At 42.1% G+C, this 24,323-nt stretch overlaps 1 protein-coding gene across 1 annotated transcript in view; it reads right to left on the reverse strand.

Annotated features, from left to right (window-relative positions):
- LOC109476272 (adenylate cyclase type 8-like) overlaps positions 1 to 24,323 on the reverse strand; it is a 46,645-nt gene that overhangs the window by 11,620 nt on the left and 10,702 nt on the right. Inside the window, exons 3-12 of the mRNA XM_019777159.1 lie at positions 18,650 to 20,585; positions 13,275 to 13,334; positions 12,266 to 12,955; positions 6,197 to 6,346; positions 5,341 to 5,477; positions 4,757 to 4,868; positions 3,072 to 3,199; positions 2,367 to 2,525; positions 1,599 to 1,764; positions 598 to 768 (exon numbers count right to left, since the gene is read on the reverse strand). Coding sequence (XP_019632718.1) covers positions 598 to 768; positions 1,599 to 1,764; positions 2,367 to 2,525; positions 3,072 to 3,199; positions 4,757 to 4,868; positions 5,341 to 5,477; positions 6,197 to 6,346; positions 12,266 to 12,955; positions 13,275 to 13,334; positions 18,650 to 20,422 — 3,546 coding nt within the window. The 5' untranslated portion in view covers positions 20,423 to 20,585. The remainder of the gene's footprint in view (positions 1 to 597; positions 769 to 1,598; positions 1,765 to 2,366; positions 2,526 to 3,071; positions 3,200 to 4,756; positions 4,869 to 5,340; positions 5,478 to 6,196; positions 6,347 to 12,265; positions 12,956 to 13,274; positions 13,335 to 18,649; positions 20,586 to 24,323) is intronic.

Consider the following 24,323-nt stretch of genomic DNA (forward strand, 5'->3'; position numbering starts at 1 on the left):
AACATATGGCCAGCCAACTTAGTTTAAACGACAAAAATGTAATAATATTTACTTTCACATGGTCTAGCCTAACAAAATACTGCTCTGTTCATTCCTACTCATTTATACATTTATATATATGGTGACGAGTCTCTCCAACTCTGTCCTGCAACTTGCTACATAATGTAATCCAACACCACAGGATGTCTACTACAGTTACCATGGTGACAGCCGTCTGGTCCTGGTCATTGACCTTTTTGTTTGGAGAAGAAAGAGAACAAACTAGAGAAGTAACATTTGCACAGCAAATGCATAATGTCTACCTTCGGACATGGTCTACTCTGTTAATTCTTACTCAAACATATTCACATACATGTACCACTAGTATACGGTGACAGGAGCAGAGCAGACCATGGAATTGCAACATTACGTAACCCAACATCAGTCACCATGGTGACAGACGTCAACAAACCATGTCATTGGTCAGGTCAGAGGTCACAGTTTGGAGAGGAAGAAGAGGAAGAAACTGAGCAAAAACAATATGTTTTCCCTTGGTAAACATAAATATATGTATTTTGTTCTGTGAAGTTAAGAATAATTAGGTGTTTTCTACCTTACCCTGTTGCTCTTAAACCCTAGAATGTTGGAGAAAGGCATCTCGGCGCTCCAGGAGGATTCTGATGGCGTCATGGAGAAGGTCCGACCCCGGAAGTCCCGCTGGATGGAGGAGGCGATACTGGAGATGCTGTCCTGGGTGTGGACCGACGGCCGGACCTTCGCGGGAGACAGCTAAAATAAAATAAAAAAGAAAGTTAGAGTGATCTCGAACCAGTTTAGCTCAATGAAGAGCTAATCTACCACTGGTCGTGACAGAGAAGACAGACGCTATGTACAGTATTCACAGGTTCATTGTACCAGGGAAATTTTCCTAGCTCTTTTCAACAAGCACAGTGAACAGTGGACCACGGCTTAACGTCCCCTCTGAAGGACTGCGACCCTAAACAGTAGCGTGTATGTCGGGTGAGCGTCAACAGCCGGGATTCGAACTCCCAACCTCTTAGTCCAGAGGCAGGATAGCTAACTACTGGACTACGCACGCTACATGTACTACTGCGGGAGACAGCTGGCAGAGGGGGACATGTTTGAAAAGTTTGAGAATCAACATCCTCATTGTGCTGTCGACATGCTTTTTTATATATTCCAACATCTAATCACAAGACATGGTGACGGCACACAAGTTTTTGGCGACGTCTCAGGGAGGAGCCTAATGGTACAGTTTTGTGTGCAGTTTGCAAAAATTCTAGGAATGGTACAGGCATTTTGTCCTCCGGAATGGAATGTCCACAGGCATGTCTCTGACCCACATCTATGCCCACATTCCTGGAAACCCTTGAGAAGCCTCTCTACCCTGGAATGGAATGTCCACAGGCATGTCTCTAACCCACATCTATGCCCACATTCCTGGAAACCCTTGAGAAGACCTCTCTACCCTGAAATTGAATGTCCACAGGCATGTCTCTGACCACAATATATGCCCACATTCCTGGAATACTATATCGAACGTTATCACATTGTTATATCACATATATACGAAGTATGATATTAATATTGTTACCAACCTCAGTATTGGAGGTTGGTTTCAGAAGCCCCTCGTCGATGGCCTTGATGAGGTAAGACCGCATACCCTTCTCTCGGAGTAACTTGGACCTCTCCCCGCCGCTGTAGTCCTCAAACTCGTAATCAGACCCGAGGCACCTTCGGGTGGTTTCCGAGACGTGGATTCTCCTGGGGAAACATAGGAAAACATGGAAGACAAACCACAAAAGGCGCACTAACATGACGTACGGACCCCCCACGAAGCCCAAATTTGCACGTGACATTGCTCTCAAGAACGGTAATCTGCCTGCCAAAAATCATGGACGTCAAATTATGCCGTCCAGAGTTATTTTGCTAAATCCGCAGTCACTCACAATGCGGCGAGACAATTCCCTAGTCTTTCTGACGAAGACAAAGATGGACTACAACAATAACATCCCTGTCAAAAAATGGACTTTTCCAAATTTTAATCGTCGTGGAAGAATGGACTCTTCCAGAGAAATCCCTTTCATAATCCAGTTTTATCTTTTTTTTATCATCTCATGGAATTCAAGTCGGGTTATACAATGGATCATGCACGAATTAATCTACTCGTAACATGCCCATTTGTGTTTTATCCATACTTAATCCATACTTCGGTCTACTATCCACACAGAATATATATTCCATACAAAAAAAATATGTAGGCATAAGGTAAGGATAGACATCCTAACAATTTCCAAAGTAGGTTCTTTCACAACATCATTTAATTTTCTGTCCAATCAAAAGTCTTCTTACAGACGTTGACCTACCCAGGCAGCCCACTAGACTCCATCTGATTGGCTAGATCCACGTCATTGGACCAAGCATCAAACTGCCACTTGCGCAGGCCCAATACGCCGCAGAGTACGGAGCCGGAGTGAATGCCAATGCGCATGTCCAGATCAACCTTCCTCGACTCTCGGACTCTCCTGTAGATAAAAAAAAAATTGTTGTACCACGAGAATTTTTTGCAATTTCCTTCTTTTCTAAAAAAGAATTGCAAAATGCAGCAAAAGTCAATGATGAATTGTTGCGAATATGATTTGACAAATTCGTCTGCGGTAACCACGTGACATTGGAACATTACGAGTTTTAGTGTAGGTATCAAAAATTATGTTTAGCCTTTTTCTGTTAAAATTTCATTTATATCTTTTTAGTCATGTTGTATTTTCAAATAAACTATTCAGAATAAACTATAATACGTTGATTAATAGATAAATGAATGTATATATACTACTGCTGTTAGTGTCCCGTCCCCAGTATAATGGTACGCTCCAAAAAGTGGTCGGTTATTAGTGAGTGGTCGTGTATTCTAATAACCGACCACTTTTTTCATTATTTACCACTTACGGTGTTACGGTCTGATAACCGATGGGAAATGGAGACTTCTCATTGGTCGACGTCGCCCGGCTATACCATAATGATAAGTCCGATTCTCTGGGAGGAAATTCTCAAGTTGACCTTGAAACACTGACCTGATGACCTTGATGATTTGTAGGCCCATCTCTACACAGCAGTGCGCATGATCAGGCCGCGGGTCTGGTAACCCTGCCACGCAGAAGTAACAGTCCCCGAGCATCTTGATTCTCAGGCAGTTGTTTTCCTAAATGCAAAAACAAATAAACAAAGAACAAACAAAGGTGAAAACAGCAAATAACAAACACGATGAGGTAAACATCAACATGAAAATTCACCAGCAAATTTATGGAAAAGTCAAACTATTTCGTAACGTGACGTAAGAACCGTGAATACGTAATCATGTTCATAAATGAATAATTTGACATTTTCATAATGATAATATATCTTTATGCCATAGTTCAAGAAGTCTGTCGTTATATGTGTCTGGAGAATGAGAAATATTGCTCAAATTTAAACTCGCCAGAGAAGAAGTGTCCAAAATGTCAGCCAAGGCAACAGCGACCCGGAGTAACCCCATAAGCATTCAATTCGGCTCTACGATTCGGGCTTTTTGGAGGGGCTTATACGTGATTTTTCTCCGTCTATCCAATCCGTTTCTACGAAGGTGGCGCACATAAAACCAAGTACAGAGATAATGTGGTACTAATATGCCATCAGAAAAAGGCTACACATTATAAGCCTCCAAAAACACGAGTGGTAGAGCCTACTAAGCCTAGAGCAAGGTCATGGAAACATACATAAGATGTGGAGGACACACTTCAAGGCTGTAAAACAAATGACTAGAAGAAGTTCAAAGGAACCTTCGAGGCACCCTGACACTACGCGAGGAAAAGGCTTAAGGGTTTTAGGTGGTACTGGCCATAATGGATCTTCTAAAGAGTTGTATAGAGTCCCCTGCGGGAAAACAACTAGGAAAACAAGGTCTGTTTTATTACAATCATTATTTTATTTTCATCGTATTTTCATATATATCCATTATCTTTAAATCTTACGTTTTTTTATTGTTTAATCTTATTTTTTATTTCATTTTGTACTTTTATAATTGTTTTATTTTTGTATCCTTTTTTTCAATTGGAATAAAATGGGAAGGAAGAATATTTCCGTATCCGAAAAAATAGATACCTTACATTTGAAGAATGTCCTGGCGGCCGTTCACTAGTTTCCCATCCCAAGAATGCATTGCGAAAACAGGGGTCTAAACCTCATTTGCATAGGACACGAAGGCATCGGAATGATCCTTTTGACGTTTAACAGCTTGTTTTTGAGTGTGTTCTGAGGTGTTGGGGTATTTCACGCTCAACGTTAATTACATTACAATGGGTTCAATCTGCAGACAACAAATAAAGAATGAATTTTTTGGAATATGTGGTTTGTAACGTTATAGTGGTAACACTATACTGATGCTGTAACGTTACAAACCACATGCTCCATGTTAAAAAGAACACAAAAACTTCATTCTCTATTTGTTGTCAGATTTGACCCATAGTAGTTTAATTAATGTTGAGCATAAAATGCCCCAACACCTCAAAACACAATGAAAAGCTGTTTAACGTCACCAGGATCATTCCGATGCCTTCCTGTCCTATGCAAATGAGGCTTAGACCCCTGTTTTCGCAATGCATTCTGGAGATGGGAAACTCGTGAAAGGGGATCATCCTGGCGATCAGTAAATAGGTGGGCAAAGACAGACCCAGATGGAAGGAAAAAGTCATGACCTTGTGTCTCTCTCTAAGAAAGTTACCTTTGCTAGTTTGTCAAACCGCGCGAAAAGCTCGTTCAGCGTCTTCACCACCTCCTGCGCAGTGGACCGTGCCGACCAGTCCGTAAAGCCCCGGATGTCCGCGAACAGGATGCTGGGAAATAGAACCATATGTATCAGGTGAATTCAAAATGGCGGTATAAAAAAACAGTAACGTAGCTGTTTGGCCAAAAGATGTAAACGTTGGACTCACCGTTACAAATGGGATAAAATAAATATACCTGAGCCAAGGGGTTTGTTACAATAAATGTTTTTTATTGTCCAAACAGTACCCGAGCAGTCGCAGCCTTTATACGGCTGAATTAATTCAGGGTATCACATAATAATCAAGACAAATCACAACAATGAAATAATACACATGGTACACATGTGGAGTTGATGGATATTAAGCATAATAATTACGTAAATGAGACTACAAATCAAAGACTTTCACCCTACATGAGGCATTTAGAATTGTTGCAATTTTCCTGTTTTACTCATTATTGTGAATTTCTAACTGATTCCTAAAACCTAAAACCTAAAACATAAACCTAAACCTAAACCTAAAACCTTCCCATCAGTAGTACCTGACGTTCTCGTATCTGTGGATGTAGACTGTCCTGAACTGTTGGTGCTGCACCTCCTCATCTTCCACCTCATTGGACAGATCGTTGATCATCTCCAAGGCAACGAACCGTGGCAGGATGGACAGCAGAAGTCTCTCCTGTCGGCAGGGGGAAAGTTCAGTCATGATAAGTCGCAGATCATGCAGTACGAGGAAAGAGCTAGGGGATGCTGTAAAACTGTCTTGCTCCAGGCTCTATATGGCAAGCTTTTTGGCTTCTCAGTGTGGTTTTGTCGGGTGGCATAGAAGTTCTCAGTTTCTAGAACGACAACGCACAGGATAGGAAACTAAATGCCAATATCTCATGATATAACGTTACCATTAGGAAAAACATTCACATTAATTCATAAGTCTGGTGGAGACCAGTCTAACCCATGATCGGTTACGCCAGTCCGCTACCATACCAAAAGCCTGTCTCAGCACCCCAATCGATGTAACAAGGAAGACATGCGACAGACGAAGGTTAATTAATAACACTAACGATCTTGAATGTTATATATTTTGAATATAAAATACAATGGCTCGCAGATATAGACGGGAGCGACACAGCTCCGATCCTGCTCCTGTGCTACCATGCGTTCAACTGATCATGGAACTTCCGGTCAACCGTATATATGTTCGGAAACCGCAATGCATTGTGGGATACGCGTGCTGACCGTCCTCTGAGTTACCCTAGAACTAGGGCCTGACAAATTCTCCTGGGCGCAACTCCTCCGTGGCGCTAATTTAGATAGGCGGGCGAAGGGCTCTTGGCTGCCGAAGGAAAACGGCTAAAGGCCCGATACTAGTTTGGCACCCAGGGTACCTCTGAGTCTAACCTGTCTCTGGTTCTCCTTCTCGATCTTGACCCGGCACTCGATGCACCTCCGCGTCTCCAGGAAGGCGAGTCTCTGCGCGCGGTCGGTCAGGTAGTTGGTGTAGAGGCCCGCTAGGTTCACGCACACGTACAGCAACAGGTTCGCTACCAGCTGCGGGGGCAACAAGAAGTCCAAGATCTCATACCTCCATTTTTTTAAATTCCAACATTTAAAGACAAGACATGGTGACGGCACACACAAATGTTCAAATGGCAAAACGAAGAAAGCAATACCGCTATGAACGAATATTAAGTTTTCTGTAAAACGGTCTACCGCTATTATTTTCCTGCATATCCCCGATCATTCAAAACAGCCCATACAAAGTAGTGACGAAGAATTCGAAATCTACATCAGGGCATTACAACTATCCCTAAACATAGACGGGGGGCGCCACAGACTTTCTGTAACCTATGATCCACTGCTCACGGAGTCACGTGTGTTATCTGCGTGACGTCACGGAAGCGGTGGATTGCTCATTCCTTGACAAAGACTGGAGTTGTACAGTCGAAAATTTGAGCGAGTCCAATTTGTTGTGTTGGAAATTACAGTTAAACCTGCTTCATAATTCGAAATCAATTTTCCTCTCTATTAATATAATTCAAACCTTTTATTAACAGAGACTATTATGGATTGAATACTTGACTTTAAAGCAAAGCGTGGTTTTCCTTTGAGTGCCTTTGTATGTTTTTTCTCTTTGGGAACACTATTTCAATCTTTTTGTAAATTTACAAAAGCTCGTGTTGCTGCCTCTGACGTCTATTCAGTGTGAGATCACACACATTTGCTGGCTTTAGAATCCAAGTGATCCATGAGACCGAACGGAGACTAAGCCTGGGAGGATTAACCACGTACGGAAGAAACGTAAAACGCATCCTTCTTCAGAACTTCACAAAAATAGCTTGGCCCTATTTGTTTTATTAGCTTATGGGAGGATTTTTCTGTTGGTTTTTTTTATACTTAGACTTAGTTTACGGTATACAATATGTATCTTCTGATTAGAGTAAAAAAAAAATTAAACACTTAAAGGCTTGTACCAACAACGAGGTCTTGGTCAAACATCTAGATCTGATGCATCCTTTAAGGTTGCCAGATCGTACATAATGCTAACGTTATTTAAGAGAGGGGCTTTTGTGTTATTCTTTCTCCTTTCTTTTATCTGTGTGAGACAACATTTGAGCACGTGTAACTGTTAAAAACACTCGTGTATCTTTCTTTTCCTCCTTTTTATTTCATCCATAGCAACATTTAAGGACGTATAACTGTCAAAAACACTCGTGTATCTTTCTTTTCCGTCTTTTTATTTCATCCATAGCAACATTTAAGGACGTGTAACTGTCAAAAACACTCGTGTATCTTTCTTTTCCGTCTTTTTATTTCATCCGTAGCAACATTTAAGCACGTGTATCTGTCAAAAGCACGTGTGTATTTTTCCTTTCCGTCTTTTTATTCATCCATAGCAACAAGACTTGAGTCCATAGCAACAAGTAACAAGCACTTGAGTCTTCTGTACAATACACCCACGGATGGTTGAAACTGACGGACAGCTAACCAAGGATCACGCAGTATGTCTTTTCTTTTGAATTATTTTCATTTCTAGCAGTATTTGAGCACGTGTAACTGTCAAAAACCACTTGTGAAGTCCTACGTAGTCTGTGGTACAAACGCCTACATGTGGCTCACGACTTCTGTCTAAGGCCTTGTTCACACGGAAGCGCCTGAACCGCGATTCGGGTAAATCGCATTCCTCACATCTGGTCCACGTGCCACACGTTGCTTTCAAACCGTGTCCGAGAACGATTCTTCTAAACTGCATTCATTGTTGTTTGATAAAAACACGCAAGGTAGCGTGTTATCAATGTCAGAAGTCATCGACGAAATATCACCCCGCAATCTATGACCGGGTCAATATGTAAAGTAACCCGGTGAAGTCACATTGGAATAACATTGCGTTTAATAACATTGCGTTCAGAGGCAAATCGTGATCCGGTGAAACTGGTTCGAAACTACCTCCGGAGGTTGTTTGGGATCGAGGCGCTATCGACGTGAATTCTTGTGAATTCTTTGTAGTTATTAGTAGCATTTGCGCTCATGGAGCTGTCCAAAACATTTGTGTTTACCCCTTCCTAGTCTGTTGTACGATACACACTCACATTTCACTCATGTTTCTTCCAATTACAACCAAAAATCATACCGTACACTAGTCCTTTGTCCTTTCATCTTTATCAGCACCATGTGCACGTGTGTTTGCATGTGGAACGGTCAAAAACCTTTGTGACTACTCCCAAGTATCCTTGCGAACAAATAAACATCTTCCGCCTACAACATAAAAAGCTTATAAGCACGCTGCATAAGCGTGTACAAACAACGTCTAATGCATCTTCTGGATATACACGGTTGGCAGATCCTCTCGGACATAATACCCCACTTAAGGTTAGCCTTTTAATAGATGTGCTTTCCTGTATCGAGTTGCTTACGCTCCGTATCACGTGGACCCATACGTGACATCTTCACAGGCCCTGTTTTAACTATATATATGGCGGCGATCACATTGTGACCGTAAGACCACCAAATTTTGATTTGTTTGAGCCTTGATTGTCTTCGTCAGGAAGACTATGAAATTGTCTCGCCGTATTGTGGGTGACTGCGGATTTAGCGGAATAACTTCTGAAGGCATGATTCGACGTCCATGATTTTTGGCAGGAAGATTACCGCTGTTAAGACCGACGTTAAGTGCACGTTTGGGCTTCGTAGGAGGGGGGGGTCCGTACGTCACTGCAGTGGACCTTTTGTGTTTGTGCCTTGTTAGCAAAATAACTTGAGTATATTTAAAAAGATGTTAATGATTTTTGGTAGGCAAGCTACCATTCTGGAGGCCAAGGTCAAGTTCGAAAACGGGCCTCGATGCAGGATATAAGAGTATGATTAAAAGACAAGAAAACACACGAAACGTCCCTTATCTATGGAATTCGTTGTGGAAAGGGGGCCTAAACTGAGATATCGAGGGAAACACTCTTCGGGCATCTTAAAGTAGAGTGGACTCATTCCTTAAGCCAACCGACATCTATCACGCAGCAGTCGTCCCTCAGTAAGACATCTGGAGGCCCATTGCTCCCGTTTAGAACCTTTTACAGCCATTACAATCTTCGTACACTTGACGAAGCCCACATACCGGGCAAAACTGGTTCTGACTGCCTGAATCAAAGCTCTTTTAGTCATTTAGCCTCTGTACATTTTAAAACCCCACAGGGCGTAAACGGTCGTAACAGGTTGAATAATGCGAACTACTAGTATGCAGCTCCAGATATCTTACTAAGGCCACAGCACGTAAATTATATGGATGACATCCTCCGCAGACTCCAAATCTAATGCGAGCGAGCGAAAAAAACAAGGCCGAAAAAACAAGGTTCCTACATTTCAAAATTTTGACTCAATCATTGTACAGATGCTTTTGATTCAGTGGGAACATCACATATACACAGCCAACATCACATATCAATGCATCAAAGCAATAAACAAAACATTAAATCAAAGCCTTTTCTTGTCTCCTCTCTTTTGTATCTCATACTTGTTTTATGAGAGTATTACATACTTTAGGTAGATATCAGACTGTTAATAACATTGTAGCCTCAAGAAAAATATGTTCTAAATTTGTATCTCGTTAATGTGGCGTGGATCATGATTATGATTTTGACATTTTGGTTTGTATATTTCTGTTCAGCCATTTATATATGTTGTATCATTTGTTGACATTTCAGTTATACTGATTTTCAGTTATACTGATCTCTGTTAATTTTTCTCAGCTATGTTGCTTGATTGTATAATTTACTTTTATACAAATTGCTTTATGTTTATGTAATGTGTCCCTGGGCCCTCTTGGAAATCAACAATTTACTGTTGAAGAGGCCACCCAGGTGTTTATAAGATGAAATAAATAAATAAAACGGTAGACAATAATGAGAAAATTGTTTCCTGTGCAAATAAAACGAAAATATCTCCCGACCATCAACCAATTTTATGTACACCTGTTTCCCGCCATATTTGGTTAGAAGCCCCACTTTCTGTGACGTCAAACGGCAGTACCTTAGGCCAGTTACCATGGTTACAAAATGCCGCCAAAGTCCGAGGGATTACGGTTCGCTGGGACTTAAGTAAAGTGGAAAAGCAGGAAAAGGTTAGAAGTGAACCATGGAATCATACAGCGTGATATTACAAAAACAAAGTAAACCAAGCTTATTGTACAGATTTTGCAAACATGGAATACATTTCAACTTCGACATTACAAATCCCATACCAAATCTTAGACCTTTCGCTTCTTGTATAATGACGCAAGGACACGCGCAAAATTCACATTTTTGGACAGAAAATAGCAAAGAAAAGCTACGAAATATGCATTTTGAAATTAATTTACCCCTACAAATGTTGAATATATACATGGGCGTCATCAAGCCAAGTTTTGAACTATTATCATTCACTGAATAATTGTAGTTATTGTGTACAAATAGGGAAATATATGAAAGAATGTTTAGACCTTACAATGGTAGAAGTGAGAAGACCTTACGAAAGTCGCTTACTCTACTTTGTTGCGTAACGAAAATAAAGATTTTTCGTTAATTTTCATTACTGTGGTTAAAATTTCCGCAAATCCGCTTTTTTTTTTTAGCTGATCTCCAAGCTGAAGCAAATGTTTAGGTGGAAGATCGTCACATTTTCCAACCGCCTGGCTTTTCTAGATCTTACAGTCAGGTAGCCTCCACAGCATGCCAAAAACTGGGGGTTTTGGGGGGGTCTTCAGGGTCTTTGTGAGCTTTTATGTGCTATTGTCTGATGGTATATAGACAACATGGCCGGCCTGGTTGAATTACCCCCGTTCTTAGAACTGGGCTAATCAGAAAACAGCCGAATACCACCAAACCCCCAGTTCTATAAGCCTGTCACGGAGGCTAACAGTTAGGGGTGTACGTGTAGCTAAGAAGAAAGCTAGTCAATCCAAAAATCGCTACCACATGATTAAAGAGAAAGAACAAAGGGACACCAGCATTAGGCAGGATCTTGGATCTTGTTTACGTCGTTAGTGAGCGACTGGGCCATTAGCAGCGCCACGTAATACTCGTATCTGAAGTATCTCCATTCACACCACAGCACTCCACGTGAACTCAACAAAAACCAGCAGATCCTCTTGAAATTGGACAGCCATAGAGAGGACTTGGGCCGACGCTATCAAAGGGCGTCTTGTCTTTGTCAGAAACACGTAATTTCTCGCCTTGTATCCACCCTAACTATCTCCGGTTCGCTACTCTGAAAGATTCTCTTTAGAATATTCGGAGAGTTTAATAAGAGGGTGCAGTTTTTCAAGGCACAAAGGTTGGACTTTTTTATGAAAAAAAAAACAACAACGTTGAAGTACTTTCGACAACCACCCATTGATAGAGTCTTTGCAATGTCTGACGTAACTATTGAGTTATTCTTATCATCATAACGTCTTTTTTCATTCATTCATTCATTCATTCATTCATTCATTCATTCATTTATCCATCCATCCATCCATCCATCCATCCACTCGTTGCTTTTCTGTTAAATATATTAAGTACATGTGCCTAGATGTCTAACCTTCATCGATGTAGCAAAGACTCCATAATACTGTACTGCGCATGCATATATCTTAACACGAGGTTGGTCAATTACATAATGAGAAATAAAATGTTATTCAAACCATAAGAATTTGACTCCCTGGAATTTTCGACGGAATCTTCCAGTCTCCTTCTGAGCTATTTGACCCAAGTGATGTAGTCATGTGATTTTTCCGCACGTGTGACGTCAGCACTGGGTCAAAGTTCGTCAGAAGTCGGTACCGCAACCCCCCCCCCCGTGACAGCCTTATTAGGTCATTTTCCAGGAATTCATCGTTTTCACACAGCCTTATTAGGTCATTTTCCAGGAATTCTTCGTTTTCACACAGCCTTATTAGGTCATTTTCCGTAAATTCATCGTTTTCACAGCCTTATTATGTCAAAATGAAGACTTTGGGCTTACCTGTCTTGCAAAAGTTCCCGGCGACGCTGCCTTGACCAAGGACGCCTGGCAGACCAGGTGTAGCAGCGAAGTCATCCCCCCTGCCGGAATGGCCCACCCCAGGGGGAAGGGGACCATCGTGTACGTCACCAACACCGTGAACAGGCCCTGCCACAGCCCGTCCTGGAAGGTCGGCGGACGGCTACCGCCTGTGTCCACCTGGAGTAACACGGCCTCCAAGGTCAGCATCAGCCAGGTGAACAGGCCGGCGTACCGCATGTATCCTCGCGCGAAGCCCTTCCTCCACTTCACCAGCGCGCAGACGATAATCTCGCACAGAACAAAAATGGGAAACAGAATCTGCTTGGCTAGGGTGAACCTGTCTTTTATAAAGACGGCGTAAAACAGGAATGTAACGATAAAGTTGACAATGTCGATAAAGTTTAGGAAAATTAGCGATTTTTGGCGCTGCCTGAGAAAGTAGTGCTGGTAGAGAGTCTCTAGCTCTTCTGAGTTGAAGGCGTTGTTTAGTGTCGGTATGATGACTCCGCGGTAGATGTAGCCGACGTGGTTGAAGAAATTTGGCGGGTTGGCGACGCCGTCTTTTTCACCAGCTCTTCCCTCGTTCCCTCCTTCCGAGCTCTCGACATCGGGATGAACCTTTGTTGCCGGGAAGCTGGTGGTGCAGGTGGAGATCTTCTTGTTGATTTCCTGGAATCAATCGTTTTATACGTATACAGCCTTATAAGGTCATTTTCCTGGAACTAGTCATTTCCGTAAATCCCTATCAGGTCAACCTTGGCTTTGTTGATTTCCTGGAATTGATCGTTTCACATAGCCTTATCATGTTTAATTTTCCTGGAATTGATAGTTTTCATACAGCCCTATTAGGCCAACATAGGGCTGTATGACAACTATGAATCCCAGGAAAATTACATTGATTTCCTGAAATTAATACGTTTCATTCAGCCTTATTAGCCAATTAGGTCATTTTCCTGGAATTACAGTAGTGAAATAACAGCAGACCTACCTGTATGTATTCACCGCTGACTGAAATCTTCTTGCTTGGCGAAACCACCGTTCCATCTTTCTGTAGCGATAAAATCAATGTCTCTATTTCATTCTCTTTTATTTCTTTATTCATTGATCAACATGAAAGACACAGCAAACAAAATCGTAATGTTTACCATCACATGGTCTAGCCCAACAAACCACTGCTCTGTTTATTTTTACTCAAACACCTTCATATTCATGGTGACTAACTCCTATCGCTTGCTACATAATGTCTGTATATCCTTTTCTTTCATTTTTTTATTCATTGATCAATATGAAAATGTGCAAATAAAATCGTAATGGGTACATTCACACGGTCTAGCCCAACAAATTGCAGTTTATTTTTACTCAAAAACATTCATACATTCATATACATGGTGACCAGCTCCCCCAACTATATCCTGCCACTTGCTACATAATGTAATCCAACACAACATGGTGTCTGCTACAGTTCCAGTTGCCATGGTGACAGACGTCTGGTACAACACAATGACCTTATATTAGGCTATTGGTAATCGTTACCATATAGAGAGAGAGAGCTTTTGGAGGCGGTATGGGCACGGTATTGGAAGGCGGAGCCCATCCCTCTCCTTCAACCGCCTTTTATCTCACCAACCGAAGTCGGGAGCCAGGAATCGAACCCATAACCCCTCAATTTTGCTAGCCTAGCTACTCGGCCATTCGACGCCACTTCAAACATCGACGTCACTGCAAAACTGTTCGTCACAGCGATATTGGCACTAAGCCTTGGGAAACGTTCTCTCTTGCGAAGAGAGGCTACGAAAACGTCAACATCGGGCAGCCAGGTCAGCCAGTTCACCACTCCCAACCCAAACACGCACAAATAACGAACGTGTGACGCCAATAAGGTACTTACAGCAGAGTATTACTGAACAAATATTAATTGTGGAGGCTCTTGTACAATGCCCTCTCTAGCAGGTATGTCGCGACATGCTAGTCATGATCGAACATTGCCGGGAGACCGATTTCAATAAAATTTAGGCAGATCCGGCGAAAAGTGGCGAAGTTACAACTTTATTGCCAAATTCCGTTCGCAGAAAACAAAGGATGGAAAGAGGACAAATGCAACAAAAAAACTGGCGTCCATTTGGCGTGTGGTTTATTATATTTGCTCGCTTCTTTTGTTCATTAGCGCAGAAACAACATTGGGCGTAAGAAGTTATATATCGTTGTAAGTGCCAAGTGGGTGACTGAAATATATAGGTAAATATATGGCATGTTGACCTAGTATTGACGTTGCTGGTATACGTGCTACAAATGTTGCTATTTTGGACAAACGTTCCCGATCCCTATCGTATCCAGAACTGTGCCTATCCAGTTCTATACCTGAATGGGTTCAGGTTAGGATCAGGCACGGTTCTGGATAGTCGTCGCGTATATCCAAGAACGTAGATTTGCTTCCAGGCACGGTACGTTCTGGATGCGCTTGGACCATCCAGAACCATGCCTGAAAATGGTTCTGGATAAAGCACGGTCCGTGGCACAACAAGCCTGATTCATTTAGAAACGACAATGAGACAAAAGCATTGCCTGTTTCATGCTGTATATTGCTGTATGCTCGTTGTTCTTACAATATAAGGCAATTTTATGGATGACATCCTCTGAAGACCCCCAAACTAGTGCGAGCGGGCGAATAAAACAAAATTCCGGCCAAAAATAAAAATGCTACCAAACCACAGGAATACAAAGCTGGTATTGTGAATTTCTAGCAGTACATAGCGACGTCGACGTATACGACAAGCCGGCATATGCTGGCTTTTTGCGGAATTTATGAAACGGCACTAGTAGCTGTACGTATGTACTGAGTTCTTGAGTCGTGGAGCTTTAGTGCCATCAATGCCATCCTCCAGAATTACCACCGGCTCCGTATTGTCGCTAACTACCATGGACTACCCAGGTCTAGAGCCAGGCCAGATGTGATCTTTCTTTTTCAATGCGCGCGTGGATGTCATCCATAAAATTAAGACGGTTTGGCCTAATGAGCGAAAAAAAGACTTAGAAAACAGATGCAGATAGACTCAAATGGGACAAAATCTCCTGTCCACTAAAATACAATATTTCATATGTTCCTCTCTAGCTAGCACTATCACTGTTTCTTCAGCCTTAGCTTTGTGTGTGCTTTTACATAAGGTAAAAGGCAAAGCATGTGGTAGTGACTACATTAAATGGCGTGCAAGAAAAGCATTAAAGAACAGGGCACATCTGGTCTTGCCATCTATAGAAGTGTCTAGTCACCACCAGACCTTTCGGCGGGTTGCGAAAATACTGTACATTCAATTATTTTAGCGATGGTGTTGTTTTTGTGGGAAAGGGAGCTTTTCAGAGTATTTGAAATTCACGGTTTGAACAATTCTTTAGTGCAGTAGTCAAACAAGGGATACAAAAAGCAGTTACTGAAGCAACTGGATATGATTATGGAAACGGTCAGGCGTTTCAGCTAGTATGCATTAGCTTTCATCAGTTACCAAAGGAGAAATACAGGTTTATAAGCACAAAATATTCATTGACATGCAAATGAAGTGAAGACATTTTTTGGAAGTGGTCTCTCAGTCACTGACGAAAGCTAGTGGATACTAGCTGAAACGTCTGACCGTTTCCAAAATCATATCCAGTTGCTTGAGTAACTGCTTTTTGGCGTATCGTATTACCTGGATGTCTAACCTTCATCGACGTATCAAGGGATACATATTTTGTGGTGCACCGTCGCAAGGTTTCTGTGCACTTCAAGAGTATGTATCTATAGAATGGATACTTTAAAATGTGATTTATATTACCTTTATGTAATAGTATCTGCGTATTCCGTTGCAATTTCTCTTGTGGTACGAGTTTGAAATAAATTAATTTCTCCTTTTTTTTAATAACAGCGCAGAGAAGGGTCTTTTGGAGACTACCATAAAAAGTAAAAATACCGTAATCTTTTCCTAAGTGCGTCAATGAAGGTTAGACATCTAGGTAATACGATACGCCAAAAAGCAGTTACTCAAGCAACTGGGTATGATTTTGGAAACGGTCAGACGTTTCAGTTAGTATCCACTAGCTTTCGTCAGTGACTGAGAGACCAGAGGTGAAATCTTTTTCCTAAGTGGTTTTGTAGGAAAAAAACAACAACTAAAACATCCGTGACATTTGCAGACGAATTGTGTACTGTTCAGGTGAAATCCTCAACAAGTGAAATATGCGCCACCCACGCAAAAAATCTCACAAAAGCCATAAACTCAAGACCGTCGTCTGGATACTTTTCCTCAGGGCATTCCCTTTGTTTCATGTGCACCATACACAAACTGTCTGTCTGCAGGAAAAGACCATGCTGATTTAATCGTATAGATGACATCCTCTTTGAAACCCAAAAATGATGGGAGCGTGGGAATAAAAAAAAATTGGAAAAAAATAGAGAAGTACTAGTAACATCTGCAAAGCAAATGGATAATGTTTACATTCGGACATGGTCTGCCCTGTTAAGTTTTACTCAAACACCTTCACTACAAGTATATGGTGACAGGAGCAGAGCAGACCATGAAATTGCAACATTTTGTAGCCCAACACCAGTCACCATGGTGACAGACGTCAACAAATCATGTCATTGGTCAGGTCAGAGGTTAGTGTTTGGAACAGAAGAGGAAAAACTGAGTAAAAACAAAATGTTTTCCATCGGTAAACATGAATATGCCTTCGTAAAATATACGTTGTCATGAAGATTAACAAATGACGAAACACACAGAGTATGGTATGGCGAATAATAGACTCTTCATTTTCTTTCTTCACATTCTCTTCTTTTGGAATTGGAATTTATTTTTGTCATTCTACAACATTAGTATCGTTTCCAATATCTTTTTGCAATTTATGGCATATCTTTGCGGCTGGTTTGTACGAGTTACAGTTATTTTTTTGGGGGGGGGACGGACGAAAATTCATACGCGCGTGGATGTCATTCGTATAATCAAATAAACATGGCCTTAGGCCACACCAATTTAATTTCTTGGTTAACGGATTTTTCTAGAAAAATAATGGAGCGGACGGGGGACAAAAAAATAAAAATAAAAACAGGCCTAGGCATCCTATTATGGCCCAAAATGGTACGATGGGAGCTATGAAGTCAACACACCAGGCTGGTTCAAAATTTATACAATGAATTCTGAACTTTTAATGATACCACTGCATTGAAAGATGGAATAACTAACGACTAGGAAGAAAGGAACTGTTTTCAACTGTTTAGGGCAAAATATGAGCATTTTGCAGTTGATTCTGAATTTTTACATTTTTTTGCAAAAAAAAATGAAGCGGGCGAATTCGTTAACCAAGAAATTAAATAGATATTATTTCAGGAAAGAAAAGCAGTGCGTTATAGGTGTATATCGAAGATAGGGATATCCGTAACGTATTTGTTCGGCTTAACCACGATGGTAATTATAGGTTTGGTCGGGGATGAGTGTTGTCGTCTCTTACGGTTGGAATCATTCTTTGTTGAAGTCGCCACCGAGTATTTTAAAGCTATACACGGGGTATTCACTATATACATTGTGGAATATGTAAGAACTGCATTGGAACTAGGTTAGGGTTTGGGCACCTGGATTAGACTTAGGGTAGGGTAGGGTAATCTACAACACATTTTTTAAACGGAGTGGTTCAATGCAAGGCCTATACGACCACTTCTCGGCATTGAAACTAGAAATATGAGAGAAAGATGGCTATGTCAAGAGATGGCGATGGCGGTGAACGTTTGATTTGAAAGCCTGTAGATTGTAGGTTGGTGGGAAACACTTGTCAGGGGGGAATTCCAAAACGGCACCAAAGAACAAAAAAAAATGAAACCATAACCAAATAACCAAAAGACATGTATCAGAAACGGGAAGGTCTGTTCAACAGAAACCGAGATGGACAAATAATATAACGGTAACAAAACCTACGTTACTCCACAATTACCTATATAACATTGGGGGAATCCAATACAAACTGGAGTCAGTTTTCTGGTCATTCTTTTCAAGTAGTAAGCTGAATCAATACTATCCCATAGCATATTGATATCTCTGAGGCAAAAATGCGATGTCGCTAACGGAAAATGGTTGTTATGTACCATAGGCTGGTTGTAGCCGTGGTTGTGGTTGGTGACAAAAACATAAAGAGACGCCTCGCGTAGCTTGTTTTGGGGCTATTTCAAACGCTCAAGGTATGAAATAATGACAGAAATGTGCCAAGAAACGGCAGTAAATGCCAATATCAGATTTTTTAACCCAGAATATTGTCTTTTTTGTTTTTTTTTTGTTCTGAAATTGCAGAAAATGATAAAAATACTGATCTATATACAGTATAGTTTCATCAGCCTGCTGTACTCACCTGCATCTCCTGTGTGAGCCTGGTGAGCGCGGTGTGCCACAGGAGTTTACTTTTCACCGCCCGGCGGCCCATGGTGATCAGCTCCGGGACCGCGTCCGTCTCCTCCCCGCGCGAACTGGTCGAGTCCTCCGCCCAGCCGCTGAAGAGCGGCCCGGTGGACGCGACGCTCTCCTGGCGGGAGTCCCACCTGAGCGAGAGCTGCTCGGAGGTGGCGCTGCCGTGCCGAGAGTCGTCCCACTTCAGCCGGTCCGACGGCTCCGACGCTAGACTGTCATGCCTCCAGGACGGGTGGCTCTGCGCAGGCGTGACCCCGGACCCCGGATGTAAGGACGAGGCGAGCAAAGGATCCTGGGAACACTCCTCCTCCTCCTCTTGAATGACTACCTGGCTCCAACTGTTGATTGACACATCTCTAATGATTTCGTGTTTCGATACAGACAGGTGATTCTCTCCAGTTTCTTTAAGTTTTCCGGCTCCTGCCCGTATGTCGAATTCTGGTAAGCTCGAACAGTTTTCGCTGCCCGAGTTCTTTTTGTGTGGCGAGTTTTCCCTTGAGCGCGTGCTCTTGTTGCTCTCCGTGGAGTTTGTGCGAAGCTTGCGTAGATGCCACGCTCCTTTCTTACGGAGCTCCCGCACGTCTTGTGGCCAGAGCTGCCCAGGCTGCTCTAATCCTAACGGGGTACCAGAAGTCGAGTTTCCCGCTAGTTTCGCATCAAGATCGCCTCGTCCTAAACCGTTCGTTTCAGGTGGTTTCTTTGTATCTATCTCTTTGGCAGAAGCATTTACCACTTCATTTCTTTGCAAGCAGCTGTTATCAGAATTGTTTTTATTCGCATTATATTCGCATTTTCCTTCTGGGTTGACAGTTTTAGTCTCCTGTTTCATCCGAGATGGGTCAGAGCTCTCCTCGGGTCCAACCTCACTGCTGTCCCGGAGAGAGCCGTGCCCAGCCGCGGCCTCGATATCAGCGGTCGGACTCGGGCTCGATCTGCCTTGTAACTTGTACGCCTGTCTCCTGTCTCTTACCGAGCCCCGAGGGCTGGTTGCCAACCCGGTAACGTTGTCATGGGAACCGTTGCTATGGTAGAAGTTTGTCACGGCCTGATTGCAGCCGTGGTGAAGATGAGGGGAGTTGAGGTTGACGTCAGAGTTGACGTACTGTTCCGATGTCTCTGTCTCCCCGCCGGCCTCACAACCTCCCCCGGTCTCACTAGAATGGCTTTCGGTGTTTGGCTCGACGTAAATCAGGCTTGAGGCCTGGCGGGGAGGGCTTTTTGGCGCAGAATCGCAGTTTCCCGCCGTATCCAACGGGGCCACACAGTGTCCTTCAGAGTTACCGTTTGTCAAAACGGCGTTTGAATTTTCACTCAGGGATTTTTTCCCTCCATTCCCACCTTGCGATAAGCTCGCACTTTCCGCTTCAGAAATCCCGGTAATCCCATTGTGGCCGTGGCCTTTCTCACCGGGCCTTGTGTTTCCCGAAGTCGTGATGTTTTTGCTTTTGTCACAATCCCCCGAAGGAGAAAAGCGCGGGACGGCGTCTCCCGGGCGCGTTCGACCGTCTGATTCTGACGTAGTCTCGGTGAAGGCTGCTGATTGGTTGACAGCGGTGAAGGCGGCTGATTGGTCGCCAGGCAACGCCGTTGGACGTGTATCTATGTAAAAGACCCCCAAGTTTCTCACATCCTCCCGGGAGGCCGTTACACAACCGGCGCCTGGAAATGCTGCTTTACCGGGCGTTATATTTTGACTGGACCCGTCACAGGTCGACATCTTTCTCACAAACCACACGACCACCAACCAAAGATCCGTTCACAATAAAAATCGCGAGAGAGTGGCTCTCATGTCATAACCCGTCTGTACTCAAGGGACATTTTTTTCATATAGGGGAGTTCCATTGATGCTGTCTTGGGGGAGTCACCAGCAGGTAGATTTCCTGAATCAAAACAGAGTAGGGAAGGTTCGTTAGGAAGAGTTTTGCGGGAGTATTAAAGTTAGCTTCGTTAGATATCACATTTTTCTTATACATTGTACTTATACCTTATACTCAAGTGACTGGCTGATACCTGTATTATATTCATCCGCTGTAATTCAATATCTGAATTTATCATTACTATAAGTGATATACATGGTCTACACAAGACATGAAATTGGCCAGGATTTTCTGGGGGTGGGGGTAGTAACTAAGGGACCACCGGAAAATTTTAAAATTGAACCTTCTAAAATGGCATTTCCTGCTTTTTTTGTAGGAGATTTCGAGGAAAAATACAGACACTGACATAACTGATTCAGACAGTATTTTAGGCCACACCGACTTAATTTAATGGATGACATCCTCTGAAGACCCCCAAACTAGTGCGCGCGGGCGGATAAAAAAATTCCGGCCAAAAATAAAAATGCTACTAAACCACAGGAATACAAAGCTGGTATTTTGAATTTGCGGCAGTACTTAGCAACGTATACGACAAGCCTTTCCCAAGGGCACAAGATCGGCGGCATGTCAGGACTCGAACCCGGGACCTCTTGGTTCCGAGTCGAGCACTACGCCACAGTGCCGCTACGCCACACGACCCCACAATGTTTGCATAATGTATATGTAAAAGCACATGTATGTAAACAAACAGTTTTTTTTTCAGGAATAATGGATTTGTCTGACTCGCGTGTCCTTATGTACGGGTAAGAGAGGTGAGGTATGCAGACAGGATATTAAAAGGACGGGCGGACCGCACTAGAGCCACCCGCTAAAATGACTCGCCTAAGCTTTAAGCCGGTACTATTGAAAACAAATAACACAAAGCTGCACAAAAGGCGCTATAACGCGACTCGGAACCAAGAGGTCCTGGGTTCGAGTCCTGACATGTCACCGATCTTGTGCCCTTGGGAAAGGCACTTAACACGACTTTCCTCACTTAACTCAAGTGAAAATGAGTATTTGTCCCGTATTTGTTCTATGTGTGGGACACAACACTAGCAACAGCTGCCTTTGTTCCACGCGTATTGTATTGTTACAATCTCAATAAATAAATAAAAAATAATAATAAATAACTCCGCTAGACAATATGAAGTACATGCCTCCAACAGATCTCCAATTTTTGATACACATATTGACATGGAATTGTCCCATTGTTAAAATGGAAAAGCCAGAGAAAACCGTTATTTTCTACAGTACTATTTGTAAAAAAAATATTTAAATAAACTGTTTGCAAAATCAAGGTATCTGGTGTGTCATAAACACTTTTCAAACAAGCATTGAAAAATTAAACTTTGTCCTCAAAATTAAACTTGAAAATAATTTCATCAGGTTGGTAAACGAATGAATAGCAAAGCTCTTTGATCACAACTTTGGTCGTGAAAAATAAATGGTTGTGATCAAAGAACTTTGCTATTTATTTATACTTTGTCCTTCTAGGTTTAGTTTTTCCCACATAACACTGACATGGCTTTCTTTAAAATGATATCCAATAGGTACAGCATAAGAACAGTTATTCGTAATTTTCTTCAAAACCATTTGTAAAATCAAGGCTTGTGGTGTATCACAAGCACTAGACAAGCAGGAATTAAAACAATTGAAATTCGTCATTGTTTCTATCTCCATTCCCCCCCCCCCCACACACATAATCCTATAGTCCTAACAGTGCATGATGTTTCTGACTCAGGGAGAAGAGTTGCTGTTACAGTTCTACTCGGTAACCTGTAACCCAGGTGAGTGGTGATACCATTCAGGTGGTAGCACCGTTCACCTTGAAGTGACCTAACGGCCGTGTTACGTGCGTGGCGACCACTAAGTAAAAATTAAACAAAAAAAAATGACGTTACAATGGTATCTAAAATTAAAGCTACAAAATGGGAGCAGGTATTCGTAATTTTCCTCAGAACAATTTGCATGCAAAATCAAGACGTATAGTGTGTTACAACAAGCGAACATTTAAAAAGCTCTATTTTCTGTACATATATAACCCTGGCAGTACATAACATTACAGTGTTATACAATAGCTACAGTATAGAATCAGGTCTTCTCTATGTATACTGCCCACCTGATACCTAACCTGCCAACAAACCTTTTAAGGCCGTATCACGTATATGGGGACGCAGGATACGCTTTCCGTATCGTGACGTATACAGCTGCTACCGTGTCGTATCGCATTTCACCTTTTGCGTACGAGGAGAATTTGTTGTTGAGCGGTAAACCAGACAAGGCGAAGGTTATAGACAAGAGTTATGGTAGATTGGAACTCGCTGCCGTCATGTACGATACGGAAGTCCCCACTAGGTAGCTAGAGACCCGCGTCTTGAGTGAGATGTGCAAAGGTTAAGTGTGACAGGTCGTTAGGTGTAATATAGTCAGCTGTCGTCTGGGGCACGTATCCAGGGGTGCCAGAGTATACAGTGCAATTTTACGGAATACAGTGCAATTTTACGGAATGCAGTGCAATTTTACGGAATACAGTGCAATTTTACGGAATGCAGTGCAATCGTATTAGTATACAGTACAATTTTACGGAATACAGTGCAATCGCATTCATATACAGTGCAATTTTACTAATAAAATTGCACTGTATACTAGTAAAATTGCACTGTATAATAATACGATTGTACTGTATTCCGTAAAATTGTACTGTATTCCGTAAAATTGCACTGTATACTCTGGCACCCCTGGTTTCGGCGTAGCTAGCTATTGAATACGGGAAGGGGGGCCTTATGTGATATAGAGAATACAACATGGTGTATTCCGTATCAAGGCGTATGGCCGAAGACCATGAAACAATTGATAAGGCTATATAAAGATTAATAACAATATCATAATAAAATGATAAAATTCAAAACATACGAAATTGTAATTCATTCCCCTTCATTGTAATATCTGGTCTTTCCCTTATCCAAAATGCAAATACAATTATTTTATTTTAAAGTAAACGCAATAAATTCTAGCCAGTAAGTGTTATTAAAGTGTATTTGTTTTCTGATATGTTATGTCAATAACGTGATAAATTGGTGTAATAAAAATGAGGAATTTGCCTTTGCAGCTGTTGGGTTCAATGTTAACAATGTGCTGCCATACTTTCAGTACCAGTGAAATGTAAAAGTACTACCATGCATTCAGTACCAAGGACATGTAATAGTACAACCATGCATTCAGTACCAAGGACATGTAATAGTACTGCCATGCATTCAGTACCAAGGACATGTAATAGTACTGCCATGCATTTAGTACCAAGGACATGTAATAGTACTGCCATGCATTCAGTACCAAGGACATGTAATAGTACAACCATGCATTCAGTACCAAGGACATGTAATAGTACTACCATGCATTCAGTACTAAGGGCATGTAATAGTACTACCATGCATTCTGTACCAAGGACATGTAATAGTACTACCATGCATTCAATACCAAGGACATGTAATAGTACTGCCATGCATTCAGTACCAAGGACATGTAATAATACTACCATGCATTCAGTACCAAGGACATGTAATAGTACTGCCATACTTTCAGCACCATTGAAATATAATAGTACCACCATATTTGTACTGCGTCCCAGCAGTACCTGCCCTTGGTACTGAAAGCCAGGTAGCACTTTACAGTTAGGCCGTGTTGATTTGATTATATGGATGACATCCTCCGGGAGCCCCAAAACTCATGCAAGCGTGCGAATAAAAAAAGTTTTGCAAA

The sequence above is a fragment of the Branchiostoma belcheri genome, unplaced genomic scaffold (genome assembly GCF_001625305.1).
Source record: "Branchiostoma belcheri isolate BF01 breed outbred unplaced genomic scaffold, Haploidv18h27 scaffold37, whole genome shotgun sequence".
Lineage (NCBI taxonomy): Eukaryota > Metazoa > Chordata > Leptocardii > Amphioxiformes > Branchiostomatidae > Branchiostoma > Branchiostoma belcheri.